General features: G+C 44.0%; 1 protein-coding gene across 4 annotated transcripts in view; it reads right to left on the minus strand.

Annotated features, from left to right (window-relative positions):
* Positions 1 to 27,924, minus strand: part of SIK2 (salt inducible kinase 2) — a 124,672-nt gene that overhangs the window by 3,791 nt on the left and 92,957 nt on the right. For all 4 annotated transcript variants that reach the window (XM_021696264.2, XM_044919256.1, XM_044919257.1 and 1 more), the window contains 10 exons: positions 22,286 to 22,410; positions 21,713 to 21,836; positions 20,140 to 20,360; positions 18,541 to 18,693; positions 11,828 to 11,992; positions 3,216 to 3,444; positions 2,449 to 2,733; positions 2,140 to 2,303; positions 1,318 to 1,428; positions 536 to 627 (listed from right to left, as the gene is read on the minus strand). In XM_021696264.2, coding sequence (XP_021551939.1) covers positions 536 to 627; positions 1,318 to 1,428; positions 2,140 to 2,303; positions 2,449 to 2,733; positions 3,216 to 3,444; positions 11,828 to 11,992; positions 18,541 to 18,693; positions 20,140 to 20,360; positions 21,713 to 21,836; positions 22,286 to 22,410 — 1,669 coding nt within the window. The remainder of the gene's footprint in view (positions 1 to 535; positions 628 to 1,317; positions 1,429 to 2,139; positions 2,304 to 2,448; positions 2,734 to 3,215; positions 3,445 to 11,827; positions 11,993 to 18,540; positions 18,694 to 20,139; positions 20,361 to 21,712; positions 21,837 to 22,285; positions 22,411 to 27,924) is intronic.

The raw sequence follows: 27,924 nt of genomic DNA on the forward strand, positions 1-27,924 counted from the left end.
GGTTTCGTAGCCCTGACATTTGTCCCCCAATTCTGACGGATCCCTCAGTGCCACACTGAACACTAATTCATTTTCTCTAAGACCGAGTTTTTCTCCCTATGAAGTGAGAGGCTGATTTCCCATCTAGAGTGTTTTAAAGTGGGGTAATGCCTGGCCTCTGGGGGTGGCTTAGGGTAATTCTACATTGGCCAAGCTGCTTCTCCTAGTGAGGTGTGAGAACACGAATTACTGCAAGAGATGACGGAGGCCCTCTCTGCAGTAGAACCCACTTAGACTGCTGTAGGTCACGGACTCTGAAAGCTTAGGTCTATTCATGACCCAAAGGGAAACACTAGAAGGGAAAGAAAAAGCACACGCAGGCCTGCCATATCCTGCCAGGCCCATCTCCCGAGGACACTGGACTATCTGCTCAGTGATCATGTCTTGAAACCTGTGTTGCAGTAGAAGCAAATGCCAGGAGTTTGGGGTGGCGGGGGAGAAGGACAACACATCCAGCGTCCTGAAGTCTTCAACAAAGAAAGGGACCCTCTCTCACCTGTGTTCCTGCAGCTGCTGTTCGAGGCTCCGTGGTGGTTCTTTACAATAAAGCTGACAGGTGTTCTGGGCTTTTGAGAGAAGGCTGGGCTTCTGGAAGAGTAGAAAAAGAATATGAGCATGACAATATGATGTCATCTAGGATGCGGTCACTGGACTGTCCTGTTTGCCTGGAGGACGAGGCCAACTGTGTCCTCCCGAATCTGTGCAGGGTGAGGGCGTGGACCCCCGCTCCCTGAGCCCCAACAGCACTGGATTAGCGGGCCTGCGCTGACCCAACTTGGACCAGCGTCCGTTTTTCCATCTCTCAGAGTCCTCTAGAACTACGAGGCTCAGAACGATGAAACACAATGAGAAAGAGTGGAGTTAAATCTTGACGGCAAAGGCCACAGCGCCCACTGAATGATGTGTATCATTTTTAAAGATTTTCAGGCATTAATGTAGAAAGCTGATATTAAAATTTGTTGGCTTGAGATTTCCATTTTATTTATTATTAACTAATAGGCATAACATTAGAGGCATAGAAACCGGGTTTCTCCTTCCTACCGGTGGCATTCTCCTTTCCTGGGACCTGAGGATAAATCCTGTTCCACTGCCAACATAAGCATAAGGCTAAGTCTGAACAAGTTTTTAGAAACTACAAATCCAGAGTCAAAGCTACCTGCTTATAGGGAAAAAAGCAGCTACCCTAAAAAATTACCAAGCAAAACAGGTTTCTGCTATGTAGAAAAGCAAATTCTAGACAAGCCCCGTGAGCTGGAGTAACAAGGGGAAGGGTCCCACCTGGAGTCTATGCTGTAGATACTGGGCTTCTAGGCTCTGGCGTGGGGAGAGCTGAGGACGCACACTGCTGGGCACAGCGGGGACCGGTTGCTGCGGCTGAGAAACCTCCTCCTGAAGAGCAAGGGGGTGAAAACATTTTCAATTCTCCATGTGGCAGAAAGTTTCAATTCTTTGTTCAAGCACCTTGGCAAATGTCCAAGAGGAACTCCAACTCTGTAAGACCTAACACTCAAAGCTTTTCACGTAACTAGTAGGCTGAGAGTTACTTTGCAGTGAACGATTACCTAGTCAGCACTGCAGCAAAGGAGGCCATGACCTTCATGTGGGCGTCAAATGCTAGGATATCCCTGATGCACTGAAATAGGCTCAAAATAAAATGTCTTGGATAAAGAGCAATATTTTGGGGTCATTTTTAGCATAACTAATCCACTTATAATATGTAATCAAGTGCTATCACATCAAAACTAATGGCAATAAGCTTTGCATTTATGTTACTATTTTTAATTTGTGTGTGTGCTGGGGGGAGGGGAGTTCAATGACATTATAAAGAAGTCACTCATGTAAAATCTGCCCTATGAACCAACCATAGCTTGAGAGCGTCTCCACCCCCTTATGGTACTAATCACCTGGGAGCAGTGTGGATGGGTCTAACCTGTCAGTGGCAGGTGGCAGCGACAAGGAAAGCTTCCAGGCTGTGAGCTCTCCAAAATGACCTGTTTGCTCTGGGACTCCAGTCAGTCCTCGAAGTGACATGACACCCCTTCAGGACAACGTCATGCCTCATACTCACGGAGGCCCTGTGGGAGGGCCCGGAGCACCAACCTGAGGGCAACTGCCAGCGAGGTCCTGGAGCTGAGGAGCAGCGGGTGACGAATCAGGGTCTGCCTCTGGTCCTATCTGTTCATACAGTAGCTGTACTTTGTTCAGCTCTAGGATTCCTTTGGTTCTGGCCAGATTCTGAAGATGTTGTCTAAATGCCACAATTCCTGAAGCAGAGAACAATGACCAAACAGTTTAAATAAAACACAAGGCCTTTCAGTGACCAGAGGTGTGAAACCAACATGGCCACAACCCCCCTCAGGCCCTACAACAGGAGAGTTTTTCGAGCCACGAGAGAGAGTGGCCAGTCACCTTGGGTGAGGGAGGTGTCCGACGCCCTGCGGCCCTCTCTGAAGCTCACTGGCGACCTGTTGTGGGCCTCTCGCTTCTGGGAGCTCAAAGCCTGCATGGCTGGGTTGGCAGGTCTCAGGCTGATGAAGGGAGACGTCATGCGTGGGGAGGGCTGATTGGCTAACATGAGGTCCTTAAGGGAAGGGTTGTCCTCCAGAAAGTTCAGGTCCCTCTGAACAGACCCCATATCATACTCAGAGTCCACACTGTCAAGGGAGGGGTTGTCACTCATGGAGAAAATTTTCCCTTTAAGAGAAAGAAAAAACCAAACCAAAAAAACCAAAAGAGATTAAGACCAGCAGCAAACAATGTGGGCTACACAGCATACTGAGCCTGAGTTTGCACAGCTACGACCTCCTTAATCTCCAATCTTCAACCAAAACACCTTTCCAGAAACGTTTTACATGTCAATTTAATCAGCTTCGAGTAAATCTAGTGGGGTAAACTGTGCCCGTAAGAAATCTGCCACTCCAAAGCAGCCAGAGTTCTTGGTGGATCACACGGCACTTCAGATGGATCTTGGCAGGTGGGGGAGCCGGCTCAGAGCTATTTCATTTTAATCTTTGGTGGCTGCTGAGCAGACCTAATCCTATAGCTTGCTGAACGTGGTCCGTAAAGGAGTAAGACGTAGGTGGCATTCTAAGAAGTGGCGGCACGACTACTTCTTGGAGACTGGGGCAGGGGTCTGTGCTGTGAAGACTCAATCTGGGGCTTACTGGGTCTCCTACCTGAAGCAGGCACCACGACCAGCTGATTGGTCACTTCTGAGAGAGTGTGCCGCCTCTGCCCACTGCGTGTGGCTTGGAACGCATCGAAGGCCTGACTGGGGTCTTCCTCGGCCTCTCCCTCCGCCTCCAGCCCCTCATCGATGGAGGTCTCCATCATGTTGCTGGGCAGCGACTGGCACCCCTTCCTCACCAGGACAGGGGGCACGGGGTCCAGCAGACAGCCGTTTACCTGAACGTCAGTGAGAGAGGAAACTGTCAGCTGCTGTTCTGCTGAGACGTTAAAAAAAACCCACACAGGAAAAAATGTCAAGACTTGTGGCAAACTAGAAATTAAGTAAAATATTAAAAATGTGCATATTTGTTACTAGTGACAACATGCAGATTAGAAGTTAAGGCAAGTCCACTGCAGCTCGCAGAGACAGAAGCCCTGCATGACCCACACCGGCACTGCCTCCCACGTCTGAGTCATCATTAGTACAATAAACAATTTTTTAGTGGTTTCCAGATGAACAGGGATCTATGAGCTTGAGGCCTACCAGTTATTATTACTTAAGTAATTATTAATTATTACTTAAGTAAGGGAAATGATGAGGGGGAGGATGAGATAAAAAAACAAAAAACCTGCATGGCTCATAGCTAAGAAAAAAGAGTAGCCACTAGCATTCTTCTAATTTTCAACCACAAAACATTCTGGAAGGTTCTAGACATACTTTGTTCATAATTTAAGTACCTGCCCATTTGATTTAGTCTTTAATTGGTTCTCTGTGCCTGGGGAATGGAAAAAAGAATTCTTTAAAGACAGACTGATACCGCAAAAGGGAGTGAAAAAAAATTGAAATGGCCAACAGCCAAAGTCTTCCATTATAGAACAACAAATGACTCACAGCCCCAAAATTCCAGCAGAGGTTAATGAGCACCAGTGCACTGAATTCTCTCCTCCAGCAATACACACAGTATCTATAGCTCCCATCCCACAGGGTGAGCTCAGCACAGCTCCCGAGCGAGCGAGAACTCTGCCCTTCTCTGCCAAAGGAACCACCTACTGCAGGCAGAACCAGCAGACAAAGGGGCACTGTGGCTTCGAGTTCTCCTGGCTGGTAAGAGCCCCAGCGAGGAGGCAATCGTTTACTTCATTACCGTAACTATTCTCCTGTGGAACTCAATCCGTTTTCTCCTAGGAACAGCTGCTCAGGGCCAGCCAGTCATAGGATGCAGGGATCGCCGTGGTGCTCTCACTTGGAACACACTGGGTAGAGCTGTTCTTTCCTTTGGAAGCACGAGAAGCTCATGTATGTGAGAGGTGACGTGGGGCACCCCAGTGCCAGGCACAGGAAAAACTTTCCTCTAATGGCAACCGATCTGAAGGCATTGCAAGGCCCTTTATTTGGAGAGGGAGACTGTGGGTGACTCAGGGCTTTGTTTGCTTGGGGGAGGGGATGGTTAGTCCATAAAAACTGTTCTGGAGCTGCAGCCACCACTTGGATAAGGTGGCTAACGCATGACAGGGTTTTAAAGTGACAAGTGCACATTTAACAGGAAGAGTGGCAAATGCTTTCTTCCTACACCAAGACCAATCTTCCCCATATGGCACCAGAAACCAAAATTCTGAAATCTGGCCAGTGACTCTCATGTTCCCCTTGGCCCTTCCCTAGGTAGGTGTCCCCTGTCTGGACACTCAGCAGTTGTAGGAAAGAATGGCTCTCGGGGAACTTAGCTTCACACCTGTAGGTTCCTTAACTATCTACTAATACAGTTTTCTAAGAATAGCCAAGGATGAGTGAGTGAGTGATTGTTAGAAGATTTTATTTATTTGACACAGAGAGAGAGAGAGAGACAGTGAGAGAGGGAACACAACCAGGGGGAAAGGGAGAGGGAGAAGCAGACTCTCCGCTGAGCAGGGAGCTGATGCGGGGCTCGATCCCAGGACCCTGGAACCCCGGAACCATGACCCGAGCTGAAGGCAGACGCCTAACGACGACGGAAACAACCCACGTGCCCCCCCCCCAAGGATGATTTAGAAATGAATAAAGTGACAGAAAGAAGACTGGTATTGAGTAAATATATACTAAGCATCTTCACACTTTTTTAAGATGTTATTTATTTATTTGAGAGAGAGGGAGAGAGCACAAGCAGAGGGAGTGGCAGAGGGAGAGGGAGAAGCATGCTCCCCATTGAGTAGGGAGTCCGATACAGGACTTAATCCCAGGACCCCGGGATCACGACCTGAGCCGAAGGCAGACACTTAACAGTGACTGAGCCACCCAGGCGCCCTGCATCTTTACACTTCTATAGCCTGACAAAATTTTATTAGATACTTCTTACAGTATAGCCTTACAACCAGGTTATTTTTTTCTTAATAGACAATAGTCATCTTTTTTGGAGTACTCAAAAGACCTTGCAGTCCCCCTAAATTTACATTCTTTTCTTAAATTCTCTGCTTGTAAATTATCTCCTCCTCTAGACTGTAACAGGAATGATGTCTTTCATTTAAAAACGTCTGCTGAATTCAATTTCATCCTGGGAAACAATGATCTGGTTTTGGTTTTTCAGATGCTGTTTGATGATGATTAAATCAGAAAGCACTGTGGGGGGCCCCCACTCATACATAGTTAATAGGTGTGAACACCTTCAGCTGTGAGTTCATTTCCTGAAATAGGTGATAGTCATGCCACCCTTGCCTGCCAATTTATCCAGGGTCTTGATAGAACAAATTCAGCCCTAGGATTTTGTGACTGAAATATCAGGCTGATCTACCTATGTGACCTAAGCTCCTAGAAATAAGATCTTTTGTTCTAGAAAATAATCTAGGCTGACTGTAAATTACAGGACTTCAAGATACATGGGTGTAATGGGCATTTTACAATACATTGTTATTGTCTTTCCTTAAAGCTCAACTGATCGTTTTTTTTTAAGAGAGAGTGTGAGCGTGGGGTGGGGGGTGGGGTAGGCAGAGAGAGAGAGAGAGAATCCCAAGAAGACTCCCTGCTGAGCACAGAGCCCAACGCGGGGCTTGATCTCATGACCCTGAGAGCATGACCTGAGCTGGAATCAGGAGTTGGACACTCAACCGACTGAGCCACCCAGGTGCCCCTCAATCACTTCTAGTAAGAGACCTCACTCCAATAGGCAATACACATGAAGTCAAACTCTGAGAAACTCTGCTGTTAGTTGATTAACACCCGAGTCTACCACAAAATACAAGATTCTAGCACAAAAGACTGGTAGACTGTTATGGATTGAATGTGTGTGTCTCGACCCCCATCTCTCACCCCACACCTCCTCCACCACCAGATTCATATATGGAAACCCTAATCCGCAGGGTGACTGTATCTCGAGACACAGCCTCTAAGGAGGAGTAGTTAAAACTAGGATCACGAGGCTGGGGCCCCGACCTGGGATGATCAGTGTCCTTATAAGAAAAGATATCAAGAAGCTCCCACGTGTGTGTTCTTGCTCGCGCTCGCTCTCCCTCCCCATGTGAGCACAGAGGAGAAGCCACGGGAGGAGGGAGAGAGAAGGTAGTCCTCTACAAGCCAGGAAGAGTGTCTTCACCAGAAACAAAACTGGTCAGAACCCTCATCTCGATCTTCAATTTTTAGCTCCAGAACTGTGAGAAAATGTATTTCTGTTGCTTAACCCCCCAGCTTATGGTATTTTGTTAGTGGTGGCCTGAGCAGACTAAGACAGTAAGCCAGTGCGCATATCAGCCAGTGAGCTTGGAGGCTACAAATGTGTCTTACTTCATTTGTATCCTCAGTGCCTGGCAAGCTGGGCACGTACTGAGGAAGTGCAGGCTCAAACCTCAGCTCCAGCACTTCTCAGCGAGCTGTTCCACTTCTGGAAAGCTCAATTTCCCTCATGTGTCCAGGGGTTGTTTGCGAGGATTAACTAACATATCATATCTCTATTATTTCTTGCCCAAAGAGAATGCTTTATAACAACAAAAATTTTAAAGGCAGGAGAATAAAATGATGCCATTTTCTTTTAAAACATTTTTTACCACCTTGAGGAAAATTAAAAGAAACAGATAACCAGGTGAGGAAGAAAGACCTGGATATCCCAGTTCTAGAAATTTTTTTTTTTTTTTAAAGATTTTATTTATTTATTTGAGAGAGAGAGAATGAGAGACAGAGAGTATGAGAGGGAGGAGGGTCAGAGGGAGAAGCAGACTCCCCGCCGAGCAGGGAGCCCGATGCGGGACTCGATCCCGGGACTCCAGGATCATGACCTGAGCCGAAGGCAGTCGCTTAACCAACTGAGCCACCCAGGCGCCCCCCAGTTCTAGAAATTTATCCTAAGGAATTAATCAGAGGTATAGTCAAAGATTTAGACACAAGGACATTCACTTGAAGCACATTTAAGGATGCCAAAAAATTAAAGTACCTGATGTCCAAAAAAAGTAATTAAATAAGGGTACATCTAATACAATATATTAGGCTGTTAACTTATGCTTTCAGATTTCATGATAGGGGAAAAATGCTCATGATGTTATATTATGTAAAAGCAAGATACAATATTACATATAATAGAATATAATTTTGTTTTAACAAGTCTGCCTACTGACTGAGCCACCCTACACTCACCTACCCACCCGTCTATAATCTCACTTTTAGGAAACATGCCAAAATATGCCTATCTTTGGGTAGTGGGATTATGAATAATTTTTTTCTTTATCCCTCTCTGAATTTACCACGTGTGATTCTGACTGGTTTTATTTTTTAAATTATAAATTAAACATTCAAAGTCAGAAGTAAGTGTTAATCGTCTCCCTTTTACAAAGCCTTAGAGGTATCTCCTTTTCAGACCTACTCTTATTTAAGAGGAAACAGACCTGGGACACTTTTATTTTCCCAGCTCAGCTACCCAGCTATGAAGGAGCCTGGGAAACCCTTTTATTATATATATATATTTTTAAAGATTTTATTTATTTATTTGACAGAGAGAGCAAGAGAGCACAAGCAGGGGGAGTGCGAGAGGGAGAAGCAGGCTCCCCGCCGAGCAGGGAGCCCGACGCGGGGCTCGATCCCAGGACCCTGGGACCATGACCCGAGCCGAAGGCAGACGCCTAACCATCTGAGCCACCCAGGCGCCCCTATAATTTCTAATACAATGTTAAAAGTGACTAAAACGTGTGTGTGTGTGTATAAAATGCATTATTCCTATATCCAAAGGAAATGAAGACACTAACTCAGAAAGGTATCTGCACGGCTGTGCTCACAGCAGCACTATTCACCACAGCCAAGACATGGAAAAACCTAGGTGTCCACAAACAGATGAATGGATAAACAAGTCATGCTATATACACATAATGGAGTATTATTCAGCCACGAAAACCCTGCCAACCCTCCCACTGCAACAACAGGGATGGATCTTGCAGGCATTACGGTAGGTAAATAAGTCAGGGCAAGACAATACTGTATGATCTCACTTAGATGTGGAACTGAAAAAACCCGAAGAACAGAACCATGCTCACAGAAACAGATCAGACTTGGGGTCACCGGAGGCGGAGGGCGGGGGGGGGAGTTGGAGGAAGGTGGTCAAAAGGCACAAACTTCTAGAGATAAGTAAGGACCGGTGATGGGACCGGTGATAGGACGTATGACATGAGGACTATAGCTCTGAATGCTATATGATGGGGCAGCTTTAAGACAGTAAATCCTAAGAGTTCTCATCAAAAGGAAATTTTCTTTTTTCTTTTCTTCTTATTGTATCTATACGAGAAGACGGATATTAGCTGAACCTACTGTGGTACTCATTTCACAATGTATGTAAATCAAACCATCATACTGTACACCTTAAACTTACACAATGATGCATGCCAATTATTTCTCAATAAAACTGGAAAGAAACTGCTTATTCTCAAAGAAACCCTTAAGAGAGAAAGATTGTCCCTACAGGGTTTGTGCACCTGCCCCCCACATGGTCTGTCACTTGGGGGTCTTAGTTCCGCTCAGAGTTGGGTGACTGTCTCAGAAAGGTGGTAGTTTTGGAGGAACCCCAAACCAATGTTTCAATGCAGACTCCCTAAGGGATTTTACTGACCGTTTTAAGACTTCTGGGAGAAAAGGAGAGGCAAAATCTCTGATGGACAATACCTACCACCAACTGGGAGTAGAAATGAATGAACAACGCATTCATTTAGGAAGCATCTTTTAGAAGACAAAACGGGGTTGTCCCGGTAAATGCGAGTGAAGCGACATGAACAATGGAGCTGTAGCTCTGATAGCTTAGTGCACGTGCATTTATTGACGGAATGAAACGGTCCACAGCTAAGCCCAGTGGATGTGCGTGGCCTGGCCGAGTGCCAGTGTGGGTGGCCGGGTCCAGCGCGGCCCTGCTCTACCTACAAATGCAAATGCCCCATCTAGCTACTGCCTTTATCTTTCACAAAATCATTCATTTCCTGTCTGTTTCCTGGTTACGATAACAATCACAAGCTTTAAAAATAGCTTGCCCTATATAATACAGCAGACAGTACCCAATCTGTGTTTTAGGCCTGATGCCCTCACAGATAAGGTTTGGGCAGAATGCATTTTAATTTTTTCAAAGGAATTAGATCCTAAAAATAAATGAATTATGTTGTCCCAATTTATAGCTAAATTTCTAGGTGAGAATGTATAAGTCGATGAGGTGACTGAACCACCTATAGGCAACCACAGGCAGAGAAAACGGACTGTCCACAGGAAATGGCCTCGTCCTCAGGACCATGGACACAAACTCCTCGCCATCAGCAACTCAGCCTAACACCTGCTCGTGCAGCCTGGCCTCAAGCTGCCTTGACTACGGTTTAGCTAAACACATTACCTAACCTCTGAATCAGCTCTACCTCCAGAGCTCCCTGTTTCACTTACCCTCCCAGTCATCTAGGCTTAAAATACTGGTATGAGTTTGGACTTTGTTTCTCTGGACCCTAATATTCTATCAATTCTAGCTGCACAATCTCATTTATATCATCCCCTCCTCTGCAGTTTCCCGATTGCTAACCTAGTGCAGGCCCTCGTCATCTCCCCTCTGGACACACTGCTCTAAGCTTCCACTGTGCCCGTCCCCATCCAATGCAGGCTGTGGACCTTCCAGGCTAATTTCTGAAGCACATCATGGATTTGAGGGCTTCCTTAACCAAAAACCTTCACTTGTTTCCTACTATACTGAAGAAGTCCCTGTGAAACCCTCTCTTGATGATACTGGAATACATTCCTCTGCTGAGGACCGCAGCCCAGAGACAAAGCCTACATTCTTGGGCTTGCCATTCAAAGCGAAGCTATTTATCTTTACTTCATCCAACTCCCCTTCATCTGCCCTTTTCCTCATACACACACTGAGCTACTGCTCTTAGATGGACCTAAGCTTCCCTGACGTTTGCTTGCTCAGACTTTTCCCTCCACCAAAATGCCATCCACCCCTCAATTCCCAACTCTGACAGTTAACCCAGACCTTCCTGATCAAACCAGCTAAAAGCAACTTCCCCTGCTTCCTTCCAGGCTTGCAGCACTTTGATTTATATTTCTTTAAGGGACTGATATTTATCAATTTATTCATCACCTGGCACATTGTCTTTAGTTATCCATCACGTCTCCTCTGCTAGACTATAAACTTGAGGCAAAATTCATGTCTGAGTTATCCTTTTATTACCTAAAGAGGCTAAAAAGACAGGAAACCAATAATGAGTGTTTACAATGCCGAGAACCTCACACACATTATCTCAATTAATCCTCCCGAGTCTCATAGAGTTGGGTGTCCTCATTTTACAGAACACAGAGGTTCAAAGCAGTTATTCACCTCACCCAAGTTCACACAGCTGGTGAAGAAGAGAGTCTATTCTGAACACACTCCAAAGTCTGCCCATTAATACGAGCCTCTGGACACCGCTTGACGCTAAGTAGATAAAACATGGATTAATAAGCATCCCTTAAATGAGAGAAGCGGTCATCTTCTATGTATTAGAAGCCAACTTCATGCAGTACACAAGGATAAACTTATCTCCTTTATGTATACTCAAACTGGACAAAAAACCAAACCAAACCAAAACCAAAACACTGAACTGGGACGCCTGGGTGCTCAGTCGTGTGCCTTCGGCTCAGGTCATGATTCCGGGCTCCCTGCTCAGCGGGGAGCCTGCTTCTCCTTCTGCCCCTCCCCCTGCTTGTGCGTGCTCTCTCTCCCTCTCAGGTTAATAAAATCTTTAAAAAATTGAACCAAAAAAGGCGGCCTATCACTTCATAGCTGCAGCACACGCGCAGAAAAGAGGCAACAATAACATACAAAGCCCAACTCAGCACAAAAATTCCATTTTTGTTTTCAGAATTACAATTTTTTTTTTTTTTAAATCCCACACCTATGAGGGATCTAGAAACTTGAAGAGGGAAAGGAAAGAAGGATTTTGGAAAGTATGTATAAGGTCTGACGAGTTACGCAACAGCCATAATGATAAGATGACGATGAGAGCCAAGTTTAGCCTGGATATTTCTCTCAGGTCTTCTGCACAAAAACAGGTCACTCTTGAGTGACTTGAGGAAATGACAAAGGTCAACAAAGCCAAAGTACAACACTTGAGGACCAAAGTGAGCACCTGGCCAACCAGCACACTCAGGGTCTTCCAAACACGTCCGTACCTTCGGCGTGTCGACACACTCTTCTTCCATAAACGCTGCTTCCGCCGGGCAGCCAGACGCTGGGAATGAAAAGGCCTCTATATTGGACGCCTGAGGGAGGAGAGCGGACCGCATCAGCCTCATGTTCGGTGAGTGCACGGTCATTGGGAGCCCCACCGTCTGTGCCTGAAAATATGGCAAGAACAGTTTGGGAACATTAACACTTTCTATACAAGTATACAAAATTGTTGGGATAAAATAACTCTTCCTGGTACAATTAAAGAATAAGTTTTATTTGTTGGAACCCCAGAAAAAATTTGATAAAATATGTGTATGGTATGGGTACTGATGTGAAGCAGTCTCAGTTTCATTCCTGTTCCACGATGAGGTGCCTAACTTTCACACAGACAACAAGAAAGCTGGTCTCTGTAAAGAACCTAAGAATGCTCTGTTTTTTAATTCAACAAACATATATTGTCTATATCCTTAAATATGTCACCATGTAAAGATATAAAGAATAAAAAAGTTCCTGTGTCTTCAGAGCTCAGAACTGAACCGGGGTACACACACACAACTTACCTAGAACACAAAGTGTACTGCACTTTGTTTTTCTGGTGGGGTGAGATGGTGTGTATTTCTTGACAAGGGTACATGTGCAGAGAAAGACAAGAGAGGTGGCAGCTACTTGGAGGTGACAGGAGTGTCCTCCAAGGAGGTGCAGAAACTGAACACAGCCTGTTGGCCCAGTGGAAAGCGAGATGCTTATTGCTGAGCAACTTATGTTCCTGAAGTCAACCTACTGTAGAAAGCTCCAGATGGTTTTCAGCCCATTTTCATGTCTTGTTTGTTAAGAATGCTAAGTAAACAAACATTACAAACTCCTCTTTTAAAAAATCATATAGGGGTGCCTGGGTGGCTCAGTCGGTTGAGCATCTGACTATTGATTTTGGCTCAGGTCATGATCTCAGGGTCACGGGATGGAGCCCCAAGTCAGGCTCCGTGCTCAGTGTGGAGTCTGCTTCCCCTCTGCCCCTCCCTCCACTCCCATTCTCTCTCTCAAATAAATCTTTAAAAATATAATAAAAAAATCATATAACAGAGAATCTTTCTTTAGGACAACTGGCAAGGATTCGATTTTAAAGATGAAACTATTGGATAATCCTTCCCTCCCATCAGATGTCTTTTGAACATAATGGACATTGCCAAACATTTGAAGGAACATACTAGTGTCTAAAAGGCAAAGGAATGGCCTATTTTTTCCCTGCTATAATCACTTGGAGGGACATAAGATGGTGAGTTTTAAGTTCAAACAAAAAGGAACGATATTGGTATGATTTTACCTTCTCTCCTCCAGAGACCTGGGTGTGATTCCTGGCTCCATCCCTCACTGTGAACTACCTAACCTCTCTGAGTCCTATTTTCTTTACCTAGACAAGGGCACAATGCCTATTACACAGTGAAGTTAGGATTACAAAAGGTAACATGAAAGGTCCTTCACTCAGTAATGTTAATTCTGCCCTTCTCCTTCCTTGTAAAGTCATGAAAAGACCACAGGGATCTAATACAGGAATTAGTGTGCAAATGCAGTTTTGTTCTCAGATATTATCTAATGGTTCTGCTAAAATTTTAGGTTGATGGTCTTTGACGATACGGGGTGTGTTAGAAATATACCTTATATTTGAATATACTTTGAATATATTTAGAATATACTTTATGTTTGGTACATTCCAACATTAACATCATTAGATATGCTGCGTGAGATAATGAATAAAGTAGCAATAGCCAAGTGTTGGTATCATATGGATGGTAAAAACAGAAAAAAAGTACACTACAAACGATCCTGAGCATGATAAAGAAAAGGCTTTTCTTAGATCATCATTCCTCACACTTATTTCCTGGGCCACTTTTGAGACTAAACAACTTTTTTTTCCTTTCAAGCATTAGTCATTTAGATTAATTTTTTAAGTCCTCATGCCACAATGTAAAATGTAAACTTCCTAATAGGGTATATTTCATGCATTCTTTTTACCCTTATCATCAGCTTTTCAATCAAAGGATAAAGCTGAACTTTAATTTCTGGTTTCCTAAATTTATTAGGCTGCTCCTTGTGTGCGAAATAATTTAAATTATTAGGGCAAAGCATTATTTAAAGATATTGCACTGGAAATGAAGTACTAACATGATAACTAGGGTGTGCTGTTCCTTCTCAGTCTCTGCCTCTTATTAGCTGTGACTTTCTAAATGGCAGGATCACGCTATGCCAGACCAAGCGTAACACATTTTCCTTGACAAATTTCACGTCCAACCTGGACTACAGCAACAACTTACTGTGAGCTTGGTATGGTGAGAGGAGGAACATATTTTATTGTGACAACCACTTCATAGGAAATAGGATGGTGGTTTTTTTTTTTTTTTTTTTTTTGGATTTTTGCAATCACTGAAGGGATTAAAGAAGTCTTTTTGGAACAAGGTTGGGTGAAAATATTCAAATGGCATGCTCGGCACTATAGAGTGGACTAAAGAATATGTTATTTTAATACACAGAAGGAAGCAGACTTTACCAGTTTCTTTAAGAGTGGCAATAGACAATGCTCATGTCCAATTAATTGTAATGGTTTTTAATTAATTAATTAATTAATTAATTAGACAGAGAGACAGCGAGGGAGGGAACACAAGCGGGGGGTGGGGTGGGAGAGGAAGCAGGCTTCCCACTGAGCAAGGAGCTTGATGCGGGGCTCGATTCCAGGACCCTGGGATCATGACCTGAGCGGAAGGCAGATGCTTAATGACTGAGCCACCCAGGCGCCCCAATTGTAATGACTTTTAGACCATGTATTTATTGTCTTGAATCTCTTCTGATTTTGTGCTTTTTAGAATAACCATTACAATGAAAATAATGTTTTCTCCTATGGGAAAATCTTTACTGCTCCAATAGGAATATGCTGGTTATGGACAGAATTGTGTGTCTCCCCTCCACCCCCCAATCTGTATGTTAAAGCCCTAAGGCCCAGTGCAACTGTATTTAAACAGAGAGCCTTTCAGGAGGTAATTAAGGTTATATAAAGTCATAAGGGTGGGCTCCCAATCTGACAGAACTCGTTTCCCTCTAAGATGAGGGTGAGACACCAGACATCTCTCTCTCTATCTGCACGTGCAGAGGAAAGGCTGTGTGAGGGCCCACTGAGTAGGCAGCTGAGAGTTCTCACTAGAAGTTAATCTTGCTGGCACCTTGACCTTGAACTTTCAGCCTCCAGAACTGAGAGAAAATAACCTTTTATTTAAGTCCCCCAGTCTGTGGTACCCTGGGGCCAACTATACAATGCTTTTTCTTTTTTTAAAGATTATTTATTTATTTGACACAGAGAGAGACAGCTAGAGAGGGAACACAAGCAGGGGGAGCGGGAGAGGGAGAAGCAGGCTCCTGGCCAAGCAGGGGGCCCGATGTGGGGCTCGATCCCAGGACTCTGGGATCATGACCTGAGCCGAAGGCAGACGCTTAACGACTGAGCCACCCAGGCACCCTACAATGCTTTTTCTAATAGCTGTACAGGGCAACCTCTAATCAGTGATTAAAGAAGAAGTGGATGAGTGTTTCACTCTTGTCTACGATTACAGTTGATAGAAACTTGGAGCAGAAGGACTAGCAGTTAGGATTCATGAGAGAAGGCATGACATGAATTTCTTCTAAACAGTTGTCTATAGTCAACTAGAGGGAACATTTCTTGCATAGTATATGGCAAATATAAGTACTCTAAGTCATTCTGAGATAGGATTCTCACTGTTTTCTAAGTAGTGATAATGGGTACTTTCTCACTATACCATACATTCTTTAGGGGCAGGGACTATTTGCTGGGGACCTCTGTCACCACGGCGGCAGGGACTGAGCCCGGCACAGAAGTGCTCTGCTTGCTGAACTGAGCCGCTGGTGTAAGTTACCTAATTTTATCTTTGTAGCAAACTCACGAAGTAGATACTGATTATCCATTTTATATTTAAAGACACTGGAGCTGAGAAAGGCTGGCTTGCCAGTCACTCAGCTCCGTATGGAACCCAAGGTCCATGTGATTCCACAGCTCATGTGACCTTTGCATGGGATTAGTTTGCTTCCCCAAATTCCTATTGTTATACCAGCTAACACGTGATCTGCCACTTCTTTAAGCCAACAGCAGAACAAAGAATTAAAGAGAGAAGGCTCTACTGAAACTAAGTGCAGAGAGATCTATTTTTAACAAGTTCAACAAAACATGAGAATGTGAAATCTCACAGGGAAGGGAGCATCTTCTTCAGCCCTAGTGCCTGTTACCTTAGCACCCGGAAGGCACTCTAAACAAGTCTGTGAATGGACACTGAAGACTTCCACTTGAATTAGATACATGTTTAAGTCCCAGTAAGTAGCTTTCTGTGACAACTTAGGCCAATGCGTAAAATGAAAAGAATTCATGTGGTGCTTGGTAATAAAAAAAAATGATCAAACATAAGAAGCCATGTTATACATCCGAACTCTCAGCCAAATTAAACATAATTTGAGCTCTCCTAGGGAATCTGCTTCAAGCTTAGATAAGAAAGGCAATCATGTGCAATAATAATATGCATGTGCCCAGGGTCGATCATTTAGGTAACCCATGCCCTCGCTTGTCTAATACGAACAAGAATAAAGAGACTTGGGAGGGAAAGCCTGTACAGCACTAGGGGCTTTCCTGTTTCCTGTCCTTCTGCCGGGCAGCATTTTCCAGAGGGAAGGGGTAACTCTACATCTCACTTTTACTACTCCGATTGAGGAATTCTCATTTTATGCCCCTCCTCTCTTGAAAGCAATACCATTCAACGTTGAAGGATTCCAACTGCTCAGAGATACTCTAATCTGGAATTTTAGCTATGCATTACTCATATTAGTATCAATATTCACATTATTTTTATATTAAAGTGTGTATAACAGTGTATACCATTTGCCTACTAAAATCAAGATGTTAATTTTGTTGGTTCCCCCCCACAATGTTCTATAGAAGCCAATGCAAAACTCTAGTAAATCCTATAAATTTTGTAAACTGCCAAACAAGAAATACAAAGTCAGAACTTCTCAGCTCTTCCTTGCCCTTGGAACAAGTAAAGCACTCACAGAAGTAGATGGAAATCCTAATAGACTGTATGCATGAACCATGCCTCGTTCTCAACCTTTCTGCAGATGATTTCCCAACTTCCGTCAGCCTCAGTCTCTGTCCTGGCATCCAGATCTATTCTTCGTTTCAAGCAACCAAGTCAGTGCCATCACTTACCCTCCCTGCTTCGGGCTCGAGAACAGAGTGACCTCTAAGGCACTGTTGTCCCTTGCTCCCTAATATTTCCTTCTTACTTTATAGAATGAACATGTATAGGGCACATTCGAAGTGCTGCACAATTATCAACTAATTCAAACATCAGAACAGTCTCTAATTTTCCTCATTTTATAGTTTGGGAAACTGAGGCACAGAAAGACCTAAGGTAATTTTTTGAAGGACAGGCAGCAGGAAAGGGCTGAACCTGGGGTTTGCTCCAGAGCACCTGCATTAACCACCACTGAGTCCATCCAGAGTCCACCCGAGATAATCCTGCGCTCATCCCCTCCCTTCTGTTCCCACCAGCACCGTGTTAGTTCAAGCCTCCAGTATTTCTCAGCTCCTCACTGCTTTCCCCCAAGTTCTCTTCCCTGTCCAATCTACCCTTCCCGATGTCACAGATTAGTAAAGCCTGGATGTGATTTTATCACTCTCCTGCTTCCGTCTCTAGTTGTTCCTCAGTATTTCCTGAATCGTAAGTAAACTCTCTCCTTTGGCTTTCGAAGCCCTTCACAGCATCGCTTCAACTTACCACGCCAACTTTTTCATTTCCCTGTGCGCTTCAGTTCAGTTCCCTACACTTGCCCACTCAGCGCTTCTGCTGCCTACATACAATGCCTTCAACCCTGCCTCTCCCTGGCAAAGGCCCACACATCCCTGAAGATCTGAGCTCTGTCGGAAATGCTAACCCTCCCACAAAGCCTTTCCTAGGCAGATGTATCGCTCTCCCCTTTGCCCGTGGTTCTTCTCCCAGATTTATCTTTCTCTATTTTGAATGATGGTTATTTACGATGATGTCTTACTTTGTTTTTACACTGTCATGTCTCTGAGGGCCATGTCTGGGTTTTATGTATCCCACCCCCTATCATGCCTAATAACAGAAGCTTGCATATGGTAAATCTGCAGTAAAAATTTGTTAAATGGAATCGAGTGTATAGGCTAGTGACATTAATTCCCACCATAAATCAATGATTAAAAAATGAGAAAACTCTTAAAGAAAAAAAACTGAAATAAAATTAATCCTTAGAAATAGGAAAATGCAGTGGTGCCTGGGTGGCTCAGTTGGTTAAGTGCCAGCCTTCAGTTCAGGTCATGATCCCAGGGTCTTGGGATTGAGCCCCACATCGGGCTCCCTGCTCAACGGAGAGTCTGCTTCTCCCTCTCCCTCTGCCTCCTCCTCACCCCTGCTCATGCTCTGTCTCCCACTCTCTCTGTAAAATAAATAAATAAAATCTTAAAAAAAAAAAAAATAAGAAGATGCTAAAACATTTGAGAATCTAGGAAGTGACGGGCAGAAACTTTACAGAAGAACCGCGTGTAGAGGATGAGATCCTAACCCTCTATTGTACTACAAGATGAAAAATGTGTCAAACATGTGAACAGGCACCTGCAAGATAAGACCACTGGCTAATGCGGTGTTACCTTGGCAACTGTTTGTTCAGCCACGGTGCTAGGCCGCCGCTGGCGGGCATCGAGTCTCTGCTCCACGGGAAAACTGCTCCGATGTGATTTTAGGCGCTCCACCAACAAGTAATAAATGGCAGCAAAGTGGTTATAGCTCTTGTTCTGCAAAGACTGAAAGAGAAAACAAGTGCTGAAGGCAGAGAAGCATAAAAACCAGTCCAGTGATCTACATCTTTCTGAAAAAGGAGGGAAGAAATCATGACAGAGTTACGACCAAGGAGTGTCTAGAACAAAAGCTGTTCCAGAATTCAGAAGAACAGACAGTTCCAAGTTTCTAGTACTGATTACACGAAGGCTGATGCCCCTGAGGGACTGGCCCGTTTACAGTAACAGGCTCCACCTGCTTTTCTGTGTGCAGGAAGAATGCCGCTGCTGTCTCATGTCCCCAGGGCTACCACACGGTCCCATCTCCTAGTTGTGACTATGGTGTAAGGTCCGTTACAACCTGGTCCCACGGGCTCTAATTCCACAACTTCGGCACAAGTCCAAACTGCTGCAAACTCTGAAATGAATGATTAAAGTCTTTGGGGAAATTTCTGGAGATTATTTTGGGCTTGAGAGTAACATTTGGAGGCTGGATTGAGAGACACTGTGTCTCCGTTCTTAGGTAATTTTTTCCTCTTGTTTTTGCAGTCCCACCCTCTTGAAGCCTTGAAAATAAAGTTGCTTCCCAATTTTTCGCATCCCTCGCCGGCCAGCTTTCCGAGGGTACTAGCGGAAGAGAGGAACAACTGCTCTTCTGGCTTCTAATTCGGCCTAACCATCTGCACAGGTGCTGTGCAGAGCGCCTTGGGTGCAGAGCAGGCATGGCAGAAATCAAAGGCCCATCGGGCTGCCCTCCCAGCTGCCGTTCTAGATCTGCTTTGTGGCCGAGGACAGAAACACGCCGCTGAGCGCGGGACAAGCAGAGCAGGAGGGAGTCTGACTTGGCTCTCGGCAGCACGGTTTGGAGCACTGTAAGTTCACAAGAGGCATTTTGTACTCTTTCTTGTTATGCCTCCTCTGTAAGAGCACTGTTGGTTTTTTACTGTTGTGGAGGTAAGGAAAATGTGTTTCTTCTAGGAATATACTAACTACTAATGGACAGAAATAAAAGAGAGGAGGAATTTCCCAGGCTCACGACCCTCAGTTCTACGACCGAGAGTACTTCCAAATCTGGAATCCACCTGTGTCTGCCTTCTCGGCTTCCCCAGCTCACGGCCTACACCCCACTGGCTTTCCTGTTTCCTGATCGGCCCTCAGCCTTGTTCCCTAGCTGTACATTCATATTCCATATAAACTAGCTTATGACCCAGATAAAACTTCATGTTTCACCTTAGAAGAAATTTTCTACTTTGTATGTGTTAAGTTTCCATCTTTGTCTTTTCCCCATCCTATATAAACTCCACCTCTGGAATTTTTTGGCAGATGGGGCAAAGGGAGGAATTTATGTATTGAATAAAAAAGCAAACATGAAGGAGTCTGACTGTAATCCTCAGGGAAAACTGAACAATGTGCCTGTAGGTGTTGGGGGTGGCTGTGATGGAAGACCATCAGTCAAATCTCTGATCACTTTACCTCGATGGTTTTCTGCTGATCTATTCCAAGGCTGTGCATCAATCGCAGAACCTGTTCATTAAATTCCCCAATGGATGGCTCATTTTCTTGCCCTTGTGGATAGAGAACAGGTCTCTGTACAGGAACTTCTACAAGCATCCATTTATGCTCCTTGATTTGAGCTATTGTTAGCCGTTTGGACGGGTCTAGGACCAACATCCTTCGAATAAGGTGCTCACAATCTATGGAAAACACAATGTTACAAAAGTCATGTAAATCACCTTGCACTTCAGGGTACTGGCTTGACTCATGTGACTCTGCACAATGGCGTTAATCTCTGTATCCTCCACAATGCCCACTGGAAAGCAGAAGGTCAAATGAATAAATGAACACATGAAAGCCAGTTGTACTCATCAGGTTACCACGGTGAACGTTGACACAAAAGTAACCACCACTGAGAATGAATACTTAAGAAAATCAGGAGAGTGTAGGTCTGTCCAATTTTGTGCTAAATGAACCTTTCTATTGAATTTCTCAAGTGAAAAGATCTAGACACAGACTTAGATTGTGCTAAGACAAAAGCAAGCCTTCTCCTAGAATGAGCACACACATGGAGCCCCAGTCACTTCTGAGGCTGACACACTAGAGGCTATGTGCGTGAGGTAAGAGGGCTCCAGAGGACTGTTGCTCTTCTCCCGTCAGTGCAGCTGAGAAAAACACACATGAAGCACTAGTTACTTCTGATTATATTACAAAAACTGCACTGCTGTGACTCGGGCACCCACTTATTCTCAGAGCGGACACCATGCTCTCTACCACCCCACAGAAGCTAGCCTCATACCCTCTGCTATGTGCCAGGCACCATGCAAGCTGCTTTACACAGATTACTTCCATTCATCTTCCCAGCGCCCTTACCAGGAGCCACTGTGCTTCCCATGTTGTAGCCTGAGGACACAGAAGCACAGAGAGGGGACGTAACTTGTCAAGGGCAGACTGCCGGTAACTGGTGGACTCGAGATTAAAACCAGGCAGCCGGGCTCCAAGGTCTATACTCTTAACTACTAGAGCTTTATTTCTACCATGACTAGGAACGAAAGAGTTAAGGATGACCACCAAAACCTGAGGAGGAAACGTAGCTGAGCAACAACCCAACTGGTTGTACGTAACAAGCTAATCCAAGTCGGGCTCTGCATCTTAGTCCAACAGCTTTGCCAGTTTTTAATTCAATTAAAAAATGTAATTTTGCAACTTCTCACCGAAAGATACAGGAAAATCTATTTCATAGAGTAAAATGGTTGTGAATCTATCTACAAAGTGCTTCTCTAAGTCTAAAATAAACTGGGGACATTTATAGACCCAGAGTAGATGTGAAGACTTGCTGTTCTTAACCTGGAAAGCTTTCCGTTTTCAGTTACAAGTAGGAAGGCTACAGCTTCTCTCACCTACATGGAGGGGGCTGCTTACTTCTATAGCTTTTCAAGTGACTCAATCACTTTGTTTGGCACCCAAGCTCTTAGAACAGGGAAGCCTTTGCCGAAGCATTTCATTCGGAGCACAAATTCTGTAAAGCACGAGTATAAGACAAACGGGTTACCTTCTGACATGAAATACGGAATCCGGAATCTTCCTTCTAAAACTCTCTGCCTCAAAATTGGAAGAGTCGGTCCATCAAAAGGCAGAGCTCCACAGACAAGGACATAAAGAACAACTCCCATGCTCTAGGGAAGAAAACAAGGCAGTCACTTTTCCACTGAGGACTTTAAACACTCTTTGTTTTCCTAAACATCCCCAGGGCCCTTGAAATCATACGGGCTGAAAAATTCCTGTTTGGATTTACTATTTTCTCAGAATTTCAAAACAACACAAAACAAAGCAAAACTAAAACTCGGACTACTGTAATAAAATATCGTATAATAAATACTCAAAGATCTGAATTTAATCATTTTGATTACTACTTAACGTTAAGTTATGGCCGATAGTAAAGTAATAACATCTGTCCCTAGACGTTCTTTCCTAGAACTTAATTCAAAAATGCTCTAATTAGTCCAGTGGACAGGGGAAGTATGAACTACTACCTATGTGTTAGGTACCAAGAGCTTCAAAGACGGGCCAAAGTACTAGTTATTACCGTTAGAGATGCATTTAACACAGCAAAGCAAAGAAATACCCAAATATCCAGCTGTGGTCCTTCATACTGCTGCCCTTCGAAGACTTCTGGGGCTGCATAAGGGGGGCTGCCACACCATGTTGCCAGCAGTTCACCACTTTTAAAGAAATTTCCAAAGCCGAAATCTATTGGAATGGAAATAAATGTTACTTTCATCTATGCTCTCAACTATACTGAATTTCTTGTAGTAAATTTTACAATATGCCGTATCAACAACAGCACTGCTACGGCATCTGTCTTGTGCTGTGTCCGCGGCACTGAGCACAAGGTCTAGAAAATATCAAGTATTCCATAAATATTTGTTGAATGGATGTATAAATAAATCAAGTTTTCTTCTCAAAGAGAATGAGTGAGAGGTTGGAAAAAGACTTTAGAATCATGTTTTTTTTTTTTTCTTTAAAGATTTTATTTATTTGTTTGACAGAGAGAGACACAGCGAGAGAGGGAACACAAGCAGGGGGAGTGGGAGAGGGAGAAGCAGGCTTCCCACCGGGCAGGGAGCCCGACGTGGAGCTTGATCCCAGGACCCTGGGATCGTGACCCGAGCCGAAGGCAGACACTTAACGACTGACCCACCTGGGCGCCCCTTATTTATTTATTTGACAGAGAGAGACACAGCGAGAGAGGGAACACAAGCAGGGGGAGCTGGAGAGGGAGAAACAGGCTTCCCGCTGAGCGGGGAGCCCGATGCGGGGCTCGACCCCAGCCCCCCGGGATCGTGACCTGAGCCGGAGGCAGACGCTTAATGACTGAGCCACCCAGGCACCCCTAGAATCATGTATTTTTAAGTCCATTGGTGTAGACAACCTACTTGAATTTGAAAATCTTAGAATTTCAATTACTCCATGATTAAGAGCTCTCCGTCTTTTTTTTTTTTTTTAATTAAAAAAAATTTCTTTTTTCAGTAAGCTCTATGCCCAACATGGGGTTTGAACTCATGATCCCGAGATCCAGAGCCACACTGCTTTACCGACTAAGCCAGCCAGGCACCCCAAGAGCTCTTTGTCTTTTATAGTCTATAAAGAAAGAAACAAATGAGTAAAGTTTTAGGCTATTTACCGAAACCCAACTGAGTGACTGGCTGCTCTTGCAGCCATTACCCAGAGTAGCAGGATATATAACCTTTAAGGCAACTGAGTATAGTGTTTCGTAGGTAACAATTCTCTAAGCATTGGCCTACACACTCTGACTTAGGCAGATGTGTGTCTGATTAGCTCACTAACAGGTGTTGGCTCTCTGGCCCGCCAGCCACAAGCCACCTGTCACCAGTGTCACTTATTCACTCATTTATGGAGTGCAGGGGCATTATACCTCTCTACAGTTAATGGCCTTCCTTTTATGACATTAGTCATACCGATTCTACAGCTTTGAGAGACAGCAGGCTCTTTGGAAACACTGTCCTCAGATGCTTTCACTAAGCATGAAAACTACAGAAGACAAATTTCAGTGAGTTTTGGTATAAATGCAAGCTTGTACCCTTTTGCCAAGCTCTACTCTTACTGAGGAAACAAATTCCTATTATTTTGTAAGTTATACGAATACTGTCTTCTGTTATAAACACTGCTGACAGGACACTCCTTAGTAAACTGGCTCTACTCCCAGCTAGTATACAGTGCTGCATGGATGGCGAGCTTCAAAAGGTGTCCTAAGGGGCACCTGGGTGGCACAGTTGGTTGAATGCCCAACTCTCGATTTCAGCTCAGGTCACGATCTCAGGGTCCTGAGATTAGGCCCTGCATAGGGATCAGTGCTCAGCGAGGAATCTGCTTGAGATTCTCTCTCTCTCTCTCCCTTTGCCCCACCTGCTTGTGCTCTCTCTCTCTAAAATAAATACATCTTTAAACAATAAAATAAAAGGTGTTCTAAGAGGACTGGATCGAGTTGCCAGTGCCAGACTCACTGGCTATGTGACTTTGTATCAGTCTCTGTGAGCCTTGGTTTCCCTATCTGTAGTCCCCAAGTTGTGAGGATCAGTGAGTTAACATAAACTCACACTCTAGTCACACCCTGAGACTACGGCACACAGTACACTGTAGGTGAAGCATTCTCCTAGCTCCCGGACACACCCACTGGCGGCAAGCAGTAGTGACAGGAAGAGGAGTCACCATCCCCAGCACCACAGCCCTACGGCAGAGTACAAACTCTCAAGTTAGGGAGAACTAGAGCGGAGTTCCACTTTTCCCACTTTTCTAGCTTCAGGTCGCCTTTGTAGATTATTTAACTTCCCCGAATCTAAGTTTTTATATCTATAAATGTAGTAATAATCCACCTACCCAGACAGGATGCTGTGAGGCTTAAATGAGGTTAAACATGTAAAGTGCCTGGAACATAGATGTCAAATGTCAGCTCCCTGCTTTTGTGAAGCCATCATTATCAACTATTACCTTTCAGAGAAAAAGGTTCTGAGAAAGTGTACAGGAAGGGCAGAAAAGTGTAGAGAACCCTGAGGGTTCAGAAGACAAATGAGGGTGCACGTGGGGAAGAGCCTCAGACACTATCTACACCTGGTGGAACACCACCATGCTCTGGTCCTGGCATCCAGGAGTAGGAGGCAATGAGAACCTCTCCCTTCATAATGGGACCACAGCTCAGTCCTACACTCTGCTTTCCAAAAGGAAAGGAGAGGTTTTATCTTCTCAAGTCCACCTCCATGACTAACCACTCCTATGACATCATAACCCATATGTCCTTATTGATGCACATTTCTAATTTTTTAGAAAAACTATACTCTCAAATGAGTCAAGGACTATATGTTCAAATAACATTTGAAGAGGAAAATGTTAATTTCACTTACATAGAGAAGCACCAGAAGCTCTAGGATGTGTGTTTGGAGATCCTGAAATAGGTCCAGTAATTGCTCTATTTAAACCATAATCACAGGATGAGTTTTAGCTCATGCAAGTTGAGGATACCCTCCAAATAACACTGTAAAGTTTTAATGTCTGAAGAGCCATTACAGAAATCCTACAATCTGCCCTTCCCTGGACTCCGGTGGAAAGTGTCATCTCAAAGGAGTGATGGGGCCTGGTGGCCTGGCCTCCTTACTACGGAGGCTCTCACTGGTATGCCTCATAGGCAAGAAGAGAGCAAGAGCTAGGAAAGCACAGCTGTGCCTATGGTAGCCCAGTCTCAATTGTGGCTTTACACAACTAGGGCAAAGAAAATGTCTGTTAACTCATAAGGAGAGTGGGATTAAGCAGATACTTACTTCTGTTTCCTGTCGGGAAATGAAGAAAATAAAACATGAGCCAGTGGAAACATTAAAAGAAATGCCAAAAGACAACTGGGTTCACTAAAGCTATTACAGTAGCATATATGCAGATGCCTTTATTATTATTATTATTATTATTATTATTTTTAAGTAGGCTCCACATCCAGTGTGGAGCCCAACGTGGGGCCTGAACTCCATGACCCTGAGATCAAGACCTGAGCAGAGACTGAGAGACGCTTAACTGACTGAGCCACCCAGGCATCCCCAGATGTCTTCTATAACCTTGTCAAAGCATTTAAACATTGTATTTGTAATCATATGAGGTGGGTTAAGGAAGACTTTGGAGTCATGACGGTAGATGAGGATCAAATCCTCGGTTGTCCACTTAGCTTGGGCAAATGTGTGACCTTGGGCAAATTACTTCTTAGAGCTTTGGTTTCCTCATTTGCAAGATGGGGACAATATCTACACTTCATCAAGTTATTATAAGTTACAACGAATGGGTATCTGTAGACAAGTAGACTTATAAGTAGATATTATATAATGCTTTAGGCATGCTATTGAAACATACTGAGTAAGCAACCCAAGAGGAAAAGAGCAATTATTCTTACTGTTTTATTTATCTATTTCCCGCAACAGACTAAATTTCTTGAGAAGGGAAGGGAGAAATGATACATATCTGTACTCCCAGCACTCAGCATGCGGGCTGTAGACAGTAGTTATTCAATAAAGGTTTGCTGAATGACTATGTTGTCATCTTCTCTTTTGTAAGTGCTTACTATGGGCCAGAAGCTGATCTAAGGTCTCTAAAGAGGATTTCTTCTTAAAAACCCTATGAGGTATCTTTATTTTAGGAGAAAGTGAGGGTAGAAAGTTAAATACCTTGGTAAAGACTGAAGACCTGGAACAGAAACCACGTGTGACTACAGAGCCCCCCTGTTAGCCACCACCTTTACGTCCTTCCCTGGCACCGTGATATGCAGCTAAATATTTTTGAACAAGTTAATAATTGTCAGGTTTAAGAAGTGGCAATGGAAAGGCACTTAAAAAAAAAAATGAAGGGAGGGAAATCGGAGAGGGAGACGAACCATGAGAGACTATGGACTCTGAAAACCAAACTGAGGGTTCTAGCGGGGAGGGGGGTGGGAGGATGCGTTAGCCTGGTGGTGGGTATTGAGGAGGGCACATTCTGCATGGAGCACTGGGTGTTATGCACAAACAATGAATCATGGAACACTACATCAAAAACTAATGATGTAATGTATGGTGATTAACCTAACATAATAAAATAAAATTTTAAAAAGCCCTTTTATTTCTTCATAGGAACCTGGCTAATTTGCTTTATTCAGTCTGCAGCTTTCTGCTTAACAGCATCTAAGAGTGCATGAGGGGCGAGCAAGAGCGATGCCATACAGAAATGGCATAGCTGGGCAGGATTTGTTTATTGCCTTTTATTCAAATGCAGTGGGTTAGTGTTCATCACACCAACCAAATTCCTTCCTTCCTCCCTCCCTCCCTTCAACATTTGAATGAGTACATGTGTTAACCACTGTGCAAACACAGAAGAGAGCCTCCCAATGACAGAGGATAACATAAGACCCCACATTATCATCTGACTTTTGGAAACCATTAGGAAAAGAGTAACTTGGGCAGTCCCCTTTGATCCGGCCTGGTCTTGATGGAAATGAAACACTGGTCCACCAGCTTCATGTATTCTCTACCTCTGACCTGCAAGTTAATACCTAAAATGATGGCTGCTACGTCCCTCGGACATTTTGTGTCCTGTTTTCCGCCAAAAAACTTAACGCCATGTAATGTTGGATTCACTACGGTATTATTTAACTTTCAATTCTGAAATAATTTTAGATTTCCAGAAGAGTAGCAACAATATAGTAAGGAGAATTCCCTATGCCCTTCACCCAACTTCCCCTAATGCTAACATTTTTTATAACTATATTAGTAAAATTATCAAAACTAAGAAAGTAACAATGACTCAGTACTATTAACTAAACCACGGACCTTATTAAGACACCAGTTTTTCACAAATGTGCCCTCTCAGTTCAGGATTCTACAGTGCATTTAGTGGTCATGCCTCCTTCGGCTTCTCCAACTTGGAACCGTTCTTGGGTCTTCCCTTACAATGAACAGTACAGGTCACATATTTTGTAGACTGTCCCTCAGTCTGGTTTTGCCTTGTGTTTTCTCATGACTGGATTAAGATTATGGATTTTTTGGGGGAACATCAAGAGGTGAGGAGCTCTTCTCAGTGCACTGTATCAGGAGATGCATGGGGCTATGTCTAATTACTGGGGAGGGGGTAACTCTGATCTCTTGATTAAGGTGCTTTCTGCTGGCTTTCCCCATTGTAAAGTTACTATTTTCCCTTTTATAATTAATAAATATATTAGAGAAGATACATTGAAACTAT

This window comes from Neomonachus schauinslandi, chromosome 11 (genome assembly GCF_002201575.2).
Source record: "Neomonachus schauinslandi chromosome 11, ASM220157v2, whole genome shotgun sequence".
NCBI classification, from domain to species: domain Eukaryota; kingdom Metazoa; phylum Chordata; class Mammalia; order Carnivora; family Phocidae; genus Neomonachus; species Neomonachus schauinslandi.